Below are 10,634 nucleotides of genomic sequence, written 5' to 3'. Positions count from 1 at the left end.
TCATACCTAGTCTGTCAGGACATCACACCCATGGAGAGGGCTCCTCTAGCTACATAGTGATGGGGCAGCGGGAGGGTGTGTTTGGTTCCCATCATCACTCCAAAGGCAGGCGTATTCTGCGGCGCTCATCTAGTCGTGAATCTGAGGCAGAGCGCAGGCTTTTAAGTAAGAGGGCTTCCCTGCCTCTGGCATCCCATGAAAGACTAACCCCACATAGAAAAGATGAAGATGAGGATGATGAAGAATATGCCATCATGTCACGTAGTGCCAACAGGGAGAGGGCTGATTCACGCCATGGCTCAGGGAATCCTTCAGTTAGGGGTGGGGAGCAGGATGTAGTCGTAAAAAACAGGAAGAGGACTGACAAAAGCAAAGGTGAAAAAGATGCAGGAGGGGCTCTGGACAGTGGTTACATGTCAATGTTGCCTGGAGTCACATCTCCTCCTGTTTCACTCTCTCTGTCTATAGGTATGTACGATACTGGTGCTAAACTTGGGGCAGATGATGAGTACATGGCTATGACCCCCAATAGCAGCGTGTCCCCCCCTCAGCACATGCGTCAGCCCAGCTCAGAGGGTTACATGGTTATGTCTCCCAACAGCAGTAGTTCCACAGACCTGCACAGACTGGGCATGTGGGAGAGCAGGGCCAGTATGGAGAGCCGAGCTGTCAGCGACTATATGAACATCTCACCCATCAGTAGCCACTCTGCCTGCAGCACGCCACCATCCCAACCCGAGCAGCACCAACTTCAACCAAAAATGTTCAACTCGTACTTCTCCCTGCCACGAGCCTATCAGCATACCCTCTACACTCGCTTTGAGGATGACTTAGACAAAGGAGAAGAAATAAAAGACAACAGTGGGCATGATGGCGCTGGAAGGGGAGGGAGAGTGGGCTACAGCAAGAGAAACAAAATTGCAGTGGGCTCTGCAGGAGGCTGCCAACTCTCCATGTCTTCCTCTTCTTTCTCCTCTAGTTCCGCCAGCAGTGAAAGCCTTGAAGACAAGTCTGTGTCAGCAGGGAGAGGGTTAAGTTTGTTAAGAACTGGAGCAGAATGCAAGAGTGCTGAAATATGCACCAAAGAGGGACGTCACCACCAAAAACGTGGATCAAGTAGTAAGAGCCCAAAGCAGCACAGGAGGGGGCGTCCCCTGAGCATGTCTTCAGACATCACAAAAGCAAATACCCTACCCAGGGTGAAGGAGAACCTCCCCCCATCAGTGTCTCAGAGTGTGGATGAGTATGTAAGCATTGTCTTTAAGGAAGACAATAAATATGATGAGGGACGATGTGCGGGCTCTCAGCATCGACAACCGGTTATCCACGCAACCTTACGGCCCTCAAATCAACCACTCCTCTGTCATGATAATCCTGCTAACCTTCCCCGCAGTTTCTCTGCACCACTTTCCACCTCTGCTGAGTATGTCAACATGGATCTAGGGAAATCCTCAACACCCCAGACTCATGTTAGATCCACATTCAGCACCCTACAGGGCTCACCAGCTGTTGCCAGTAAGACCCGACATGAACACAGCACATCCTCTCCTCTGGCAGCGGAGTTAAATGCAGGGTACCGAATAAAAATCAAGTTGCCAGCAGATGTCCCCACTCCATTTATCGACAGCAAAGGATCAGATCCCAACATTTCAGCAAGACCTGCCATCCACCCTGGTCCACCCTTATCTGTAGAGCAGGAAATGAGTTTGAGTTCTTCCCCTGTAAAGTCCTTCCGGTCTCCTGACCGGGGTAGCAGACTGGTCCAAGGTGATCAGCAGGGACACTTGAGCCACTGTTCAGAGACTTTTAACTCACCACCATCTTTACCACGATATGCATCGACTTCTACCTCCCTGTTCCCAGACGGCAGCCAGACAGTGAGCAATCGGCAGGGTCTGGACTGCTCACTGTGGGAGAGCGGGCAGGCTGCTGGTTTGTCTGCCACACCTCCACCTCAAGCCCCCACCTTATCCACTGAACAAGGCCTTAACTACATAGACCTTGACTTAGCCATGAAGGAGGACCCTCAAGCAGGAGTGGAGCACGCCTCTCCGGTCTACAGCTCCGGAGGAAGTGCTTTGGGGAGCAGTGCTGGCTCTGGACCCAACACTTACGCCAGTATTGATTTCTACAAGTCAGAGGAACTAAGAACAAACCAGAAAAGTAGAAAAGATGGTCAAGGTGAGTGCTGCAGGTCTTTAAACACAGTTTATCGCTAACGACAGTCACCTGGTAGATGATACAATGGCTTTGATATATTCTATAGGCTTTGCCTTCATACATTTATATACATAAACATGTATCTTGGGCAAAAATGCACAGCTTAATAATATTTAATTACAATTATGTATGTGGTGCTGTTCTAAGTCATATACTCATTTTACAATACTAATAAAACAGACTATTTTTGGCAACAGGGAGTTTCAGACTCTTCCACAGATTTCTTGCTTCATTTTTGAAAATAAAGGATGATACATTAAGCATAGGTGAAAAAAAATGTTTTTTTAGTCATATTGGTCAAAATGGATGAAAGTTTTAAAATAATGTGAAAAATCCTCAGACATAAATCCACGTCTGGGTCTTAGTCACTTCTCCTTTCATCGTGTCCTGATGTGACTCGGAGCTGGTGGGCAGCAAAGAGCTTTCAGTCGGTAGGCTGTCTGTAGAGTCTCTTATTATCACAAGTGGGTGTTCAGAGAGCAGAGCCAATTGATTTGTCTGCTGGTAATGAGCCATTGCACATGAATGAAAACATAGAGGACAAGAGCCAGGTGTTTATATTTATATGTGGGCGGGCTGCTGGCTGCAGGATGGCGGCTTCGAGGTTTCCCTCACATTGCAGATGTGACAGTTATCTAACGGTTAATACTTTTGTTTTTAATGAGCGGCTGCATGTAAAGAAACCATTTTTGTGAAAATGTGCTGTCGAGTGTGAGTATTAGCCAGACAGATTTATTTTGTTGAAAGCAGCATCACTTACGCAACTGGCAGTTTATTTCCAGACAAACGTCTTATAACAAAGAAAACAAGGATCTGAACATATTTTTAATGCATACTATTGACCGTTTCTTTGTGTAAAAGCCTCAAACCCACTTGTCTCAGTTTTTATAGCTTGCAGACATTTTTCATAATCTCATAGATGCAATGCATATCATAGCCTTGCAAAGCCTGTCTTAATCTGTGCTCAGAGTCTACAGTGTGGAAGACTCTGAGCTACCACCACATCAAGTTTTAAGTTAATATTTGTAAAATTGACTGCGCAATAGACATTTTTGTCATGGAGAGAAAAGAAGAATTGGAAATACCCTCCATTCATCCATCCGTCTATCCATCTTGTGGAGCATGATAACTTGAAAAATACATGAGGTATCAAATTCCAGTTTGGTGTGTGCCTGCATCTAGGCCTAAGAAAGTTTCTTATCGAAAGTTGGTTTGCCACATCAAAATCCAAGATGGCCACCACCAATAATATGTAAACAAGCTGTTGTTGTGTTTGCTATAATTGGTTAGCTGTGGCGGACATCTTGAATCAGACTGGTTCCTAAACTTTATCACTTGTAAATGATTGTCTAATGATTTCTTAGCGTTTCATTCTAATCCATCCAGTGGTTTATGCAATATTTAGCTAACACACAGCCAAATTACCACACGCAAAAGCAATTTTAATATTGCCCATCTTTAGTGGCAGTAGATTATATGTGTCAAACTCTAGGCCCGGGGGCCAAATGTGGCCCTCAGTGACATTATCTTTTATCACTTCATTTTTTTTCAGTAATCTTTGATTATGATGTCAAAAGTGCAACAAAGAACGTCAAATGAGACCAATCAAACTCTTGTTGAGGAAACTGTAACCAATAAAAGATGTTGGGTATCTAACTTGAGTTAATGTAGATTCTGAAACCGGCCCTTAGTTTGAACAAGGTTTTAATTTTGGCCCCCTTTTGTAAGTGGGTTTGACACCCCTGCAGTAGATGATAACAAGAAGAGCTGCTAATAAACAAACTTGGTCCTCAAATGTCCAATCACGTCCTGCAGTTTTGTTTCGCTGACCCAGTCCAAAGCCGATCAACAAACTGTTTGTGTTGTTAAGGAGGATCGTAAAGAGCAGAAACAACGACCGCACGCGATAAAGCTGCCACAAACACACTGTCATGTGCAACAACAGCCATGAGACCAATCAGAAAAAACTTCCACAAAGATATCGAGCGTCATGTGATATTTGCTCAAGCTGCCAGCAGGAACTCTAGATTAAACAAGAGCAATATGCTGAGGCGAGTGTTTCATCAAGACAGAGATGATTTATCTTCCGTAATGTTCCGGAAATACAGTTTACGCTGCATTCATGCAAAAAAATAAACTTTTATATCATGAATGTGTGTAAAATTGCTTCCTGGTTTTGATTTTCTCATTCCAGACTGCTGATCGTTGCCTCGGGTACGAGTGTGACGCCGGTGAGACGGGTTGACTCGTGAGCGACGTCCCGACCTGTTGGCACAACAGAACCCAACGCTGGAGTCTGAACACTGAAAGCCCTGAAGTCTCCTCCTCATCCCGTCTGCTGATTTCTGTCAACCAAATGTGTGCCAAACAAACACACACACACACAAGACACAAAACTTAAGGAAAAGATTTGGTTCGTGGACTTTGTTTAAAAAAAAAAAAAATAGACATTTGATTTTTGTTTAACTTCGTACAGACGAGGCATGACTTCACGGAGATATCGTGTTGATTGCTGCTCCTCTCTGAAACGTCCTCAACACATCTGTTTTAACACGACTTTCAGGGAATGGCACAAAAGGCAAAAAAAATAAATAAATAAATCTGTGTATCTTAGTTTATCCTGCGAGTGAGCCAGTTTGTCAGCGTTTGGTGACTTAAGGCTGGAGAAGAAAAAAGGAAATGGCAGCTGCTATGTTGACACAATCTCAGCAAAGTTTGGGGATTTAATTAGTGTTTTTATTCTAGTATTTATTGCCTTTTATGTCTCATCCTCATTTGTATGCAAATTAAATGATCATCACATGTCGTTTTGACTCAACTAAGAAAAGTAGAAGGTGACCGTTTTTTTACACGCCCTCCCTCTATAAAAATTTTAAATTCCTATATATATATATATATATATATATATATATATATATATATATATATATATATATATATATAAGAAGTTGCCCAAAAAAGCATTTATACTTATTGACTACTGGTCTTGTGTTACTGAAATACTTATCATTTTCAAATTTTGTAAGGAAATTGCATTAATCAGTTTAAATATAGTAAAATGGCTGTTTTCAGTTGAGAAATCCATTTAACTAAAATTATATTTTATTCTGAATTATCCACATGCTGTTGAATCAGAGCATTTTGAATCGCTAGTGGTTTTCACAATATGGATTTCAAATATGGAAGTCAAATCTCTTCTAAATCTATTTTTCGCATTTTATACTCTTAAAAACTTCAGTTAATAACTCCCCAAAATTGACACCAATAGAATCATATAATCTCCATTTGTTATGACGCTAAGTGTAATATTTGTGCAAATATTTGATAAAGTTTAGTAAAAGAAACTTGCAGAAAGAAAGAAAAAGTTATACAAAGCACTAAGGCCCTAATTTACAAGAAATGTTCAGCGCCTGGTTTTAGCTCCAACCTTTGTGCATCATTTGCACCTGCTGTCTGCTCCACCTCAGTTCGTATTCTCAAAGCAAATAGGATTCATAATTATGGACCGGCACAAACATGGCCATGAAGTTACAGGCGTGAGCATTTTTACCATCAAATAACGGTTGTCCTCACTGCATCTAAACACAACAATCTTCAGCCACAAACACAGCGTGCACATAAGTGACAGAAAGAACAAAAAGGCAATTGTTTTCTCACAGTGAGTCCTAACGGATGAAGTCTGGAGGTCCTCCTAAAATCTGCATGAACGTCTCTTTTTATCAGGGAGGAATCATGTTCAGGATTTAATCTCTAAATCATTAATGAACAGTTTGTGCTTCCTTGGCATCCTGTTATTTTAATTAAATAATGAGTCTTTGGTTATTGTCCTGGACTAAGGGGAGCTTGCTGCATATTCTCCACCTGCTTGGGGAGTTAAAACTGGGGAATTGTGATAACTGTTTGCAAGATAACCTCTAGATGTGAAGCACTACGTGTTAAAAAGCTCTAGGATCCTAATGTATTCTGAATGTAAAAGCTGCAGCGTGATTTTCCAAACATTTATGACATATTTTTGTAGCTGCAGCAGCGTCCAACACTCATCACTGGAGGAGAGGATGAATTATACTTTCCCTGATATGAAGTGAAGGCAGCGGTGCATCAAACTGCTCCTCTTCCTCTGTTTCCTCTACTGAGATACAAATCCCACCAGGTCCAATGAGACGGGAGATGTTGCAAACACTACTTAGTTTTGAGGATTGAACTCATTTAGACCTGGCAGTAATTTACATTCATTTAACTTTTGTTTATATAGTCTTAATCTTTATGCACCTTTCAATTAGGTTTTAATAGGATTTCTACAGATGCAATGTGGTTAAAATTACCAATACATGTTGATTAACTTGCCCCCTGAGTGTTTTTAAAGGTTATTTTACATAAGTAAACACTGATTTATACATCAGTGCACAATATATGTCTAAAAATCCCAATTCATCACAAGCTGCTAACCAAGAGTTAGCATAGATGTTAGCTTAATAGTGAAAATGCCATAAATAAACTTCCCCAACTAGCATTGTGAAAATGTATACACAAATCACACGTTTCAAAGTTATTACTCAGGAAAATCTTAATATTATAACATTAATATTTAATTTCAGATATATTAACTTCATAAATCCACTTTGGCATTTAAACCCATGATGCATTGCATCTAAAAATGCATTTTACCTTCCATCCCTAATTATTATTATTTTTTCTAAATGCATGCATTAATGCTTATTTAAATGTTAGCTAAATGCTCTAGCTCAGAAAGAAGCTATTTGATAGGCAGCACAGGTTGAGGCGCACGTCTCCCTTTGCAAAAGTTTTGAGAGTGAGTCAGACGAATGCGTAAAATTTGTTTTGCTCTCAAATAGCGTTGCAAAAGCTGCACATTTATTTTTTGAATCGGCCTTTATTTATTCTTATTGACAGAGGAAAACATTATGAGTGTATTATCTGACAAATTTCTGAAAAACAGCCTATTTAGCTTTGATTTTTGTTCCGATGACAGAACCTGAGTATGCATTTTTTGTCAAGGAAAGCTTGTAGCCAAACGAATCACATGTTCTTCCTGCGTGACATTTGAACAACACAAACGATTCTAGAAGGTACGAGCGATCTACAATATCAAAAGGACTGAGCGCCGTAATTTTCTCCACTTCCAGATTCTCATTTAATAACAGAATATGAGCTCATTCTAATACACGGCTGTCAAATCAGTCGTACGATGTCTGAATCATAAAGTCCCGCCCGTTAGGAGTCCATAGAGACACAGGCTCTGTTTAAAGAGGAAACAAAATAAAAAATCATGTTTTTTTTAAATAACGTAACCATTTTGAGCTAATGAGCAACACAAAACCATTAGTAAACAGTATAAATGCTTAATTTGGGTATCTGAGGTTTTCTATTCCAACGGTATGGTACTAAGGTATCTACTACAGTAACGCAGGTAGAATGACAGAAACTATAGTACTGTGGTTAGTTTTCCTCATTCACATAACAGTTTTATTATAACGGGACACATTACAATGGTATATAAATTATACAGTATACAAATAATAATTAATACTATATAGCCTAGATATCTACTCTTTTATAAAGTGCCTCATTTTTGATTGTAGCTGTTTTTACACAGGTGATCCTAAAATGGGTTGAGAAAATGGGGTAAAAAATAATAATAGTGATAAAAAGCAGTTTCTTTTCTTTCTAAATTTGTGCAAGTGTTGCGCCGCAGAGAACCGAGCAGAAACGTCACATCGCTGCCATTCAACATCAAACAGATTGCCTTATCAGAAACTAACAACAACAAAAAATCAGTTTTGATTTTATTTGCAGTGCCTAACACTTGAGCCGCATTGTAAGCACATGCACCCTCATTTTGTTTGTTTGGGGTATTATTATATTTTGGCTTTGTCAAAAGAAAAAAAATCTCTTTTTATAAAAGTTTCTCACCCGGCGATTTGTTGAGGTATGATCCCATTTCTATTTAACGTGTTCATCGTGTCTGACGGGAAAATCTCTGCCACGAGTGCAACAGGTAGCTCAAAAATGAAAAATAATTGTATAATTCTACAATGTGTAGACTTTAATGTCAAATCTTGTTTAAATGACGTCTTCTATTTTAACTTCCCCTCTTTCTACAAAAAGTCTTGTATAAATAAGTTAACTCAGTAACGGCGCTAATCTTTTCTTGTCTGAGCCGTTGCTATAGATGTATAATAGTTTGTCGACGGTGTATAATGTGCCGTATGCGCTACTCTTTTTGGGTAAAGGAGAATAGATGAATATGTTGGTTGCTCCATGAAAATCCTCCCAATCTCATTAATTACTGAGATTTTTGGGATTTGTTTAAAGATGTCGCCAACCCACTTTAGCCTTGGCCTCGTTCAGACTAGTCATTAGCTCATCAATTCGTCCAGAAAATAATCTCTATTTCTCCAAACTGAGCTACCTACAACAGGTAAGATGCTTATAACCATTCCACAGAAGCCCCCTTCAAAAGACATGAACTATCACTTTAAAATAACTAATTTATTAATTAGAATCACTCAGTTTGACTTAGAAATTCCTTTTTTACTTGACAGCCACATGACCAAAATAAAATTTGGATTTGAATCAAATTTTCTTCCATTTTTTTTTTTTTTTTTTTTTAGAAATAGGAGCTGAAAACATAAACAAAGTTGTGTTTTTAACGGTTGTGTTTTGACTGGTTGCTGTCAGAGCCACTGGCGGCAGATTCGGCCTTGTGGTGACGTTGCTCGAACTGTACAATAATTTAGAACGTGTCAGTTGCAAATATATAAAATGTTTTCTGTATTTGTGGAGCTGCAATGTCAAACCAAACTCCTGCAGGGCTCTGTCTGTACACAGGGTAAAAACCACAGAATCAAAGGCTTCCTTCTTGTATTTCTCACATCGGTAGCTTTTCCCACATTTAAGTTTATTGTTTACATTTCTCACGTGTGCTACGAGATATATATATTTATTTTTAAATGACCATACATGTAATTTACTTTCCTGAGAGCTGAGGTGCTTCGCAGACTGATCCCACTAACACAAGTCTGGTGCCAAAATAAGAAATAAGAGTGTGTTTTGTGGTTTTACACTGGGACGTTTTTGTCACAACTCAAATACAAAATATTCCTCAACTTTTGTCATCAAGGGTTTAAATCTCACCCCTAAAAAGAGTTTATTGATGAAAACAGTTCCTTAATCCTGACAGAGTTTGTGCTAGACGTCGACAATCTCAACAAATCCACGCAAATAAGTGGAGCCGCTCCACTCTTTTTTTATAATCTCGTTATTTCTGCAGTGCAGCTCTTTTAATTGGGTATTACCGAGACTCCCTGACGGCACCTGGTAATCTCTAATCCGAGCAACAGTTGGTGTTACTCTAAAAGAACTCACAGATTTGGGTAAATGTTACTGTAAAGTACTTCATCTCTGCAGTTTCTGCTCATGAGGTTTGTTATCTGGACTGTGCTGAGGATTTTTTTACTGATCGGGGTGGAAAACAGAGAAGCGCGCCTCTGAATATTTTATAACGGCACGCTGTTTAAATAAATCAACGAGCTCTAAGTGTGGGAAACGATACTGTGTTTACAATCAGGAGAGGAGGGATCACGAGCGGAGAGCAGCATATGTATTTTACAGCGAATGATCCTACTTTGATAACGGTGTAAGTGTAAAGGATGTAAAGGATGTGGGTGTAAAGTTTACTGTGTATAAAGACGTTTGCTCCGTGGGGGAGGGATGGTGGGGAGGGGGGAGGTTTATTCTGTTCTTGGCAACAACAACAACAAAAAAAATTGTTTAAAACAAAATATTGATGATTCTTGTCTGTGATGTAGACAACGTCAATGTTTTTTTGTTTCTTTTTGATAAAAGGCAAAGTGATCATAATTAAAAAGGTCAAATGTGAACTTCCTCGGCTGTTTGGTGGTTCCTCGCCGGGGTGGGAGGGGGGGACGTGTATTTAATCCCAGCCTGTTCAACAGATGGTATTTTGTCAGCACTTCATGGGTGAAGAACAACAGATTTTTATACGTGAGAGGAAAAATAAGGACAGGTGAACGATGAAGAGCTCACCCCCACCTTCACACCCCCATCTGACAGGCTGCTCCCCAAAACAAAGCACAAACTCATGGGGGGGGGGGGCGTGTTTTTGCTGTAGCAGATTCTAAAATGTGGAGTTTCCTCTTCACTGTCTGTTCTTAAATCCACTCCTGAAACCAACTCTTTAGTCCCCCGATGTGCAGCGATGAGGGAACTGAAAACACCCTCCGCCTGTTCTTCCGTCCGTGTTGTGAGATGGATAATAAAAAATGAGTGAGGTGCCAACTTCCATTCTGGTGTAGGGCTACATGCAAGCGTGGGAGTCAAAACTTCGTTGTCATGTCAAAATCCAAAATGGCCACCACCACATACATACATTA

General features: G+C 40.2%; 1 protein-coding gene across 1 annotated transcript in view; it reads left to right on the top strand.

Moving 5' to 3' along the window:
- si:ch211-284e13.4 (insulin receptor substrate 1-B) overlaps positions 1 to 5,043 on the top strand; it is a 15,045-nt gene extending 10,002 nt beyond the window's left edge. Inside the window, exons 3-4 of the mRNA XM_037687684.1 lie at positions 7 to 2,181; positions 4,415 to 5,043. Coding sequence (XP_037543612.1) covers positions 7 to 2,181; positions 4,415 to 4,422 — 2,183 coding nt within the window. The 3' untranslated portion in view covers positions 4,423 to 5,043. The remainder of the gene's footprint in view (positions 1 to 6; positions 2,182 to 4,414) is intronic.
- Positions 5,044 to 10,634: the final 5,591 nt, after the last annotated feature.

This window comes from Nematolebias whitei, chromosome 14 (assembly GCF_014905685.2).
Source record: "Nematolebias whitei isolate Nwh7 chromosome 14, NemWhi1, whole genome shotgun sequence".
Classification (NCBI taxonomy): Eukaryota; Metazoa; Chordata; class Actinopteri; order Cyprinodontiformes; family Rivulidae; genus Nematolebias; species Nematolebias whitei.
This window is presented reverse-complemented; position numbering and strand designations above follow the sequence as displayed.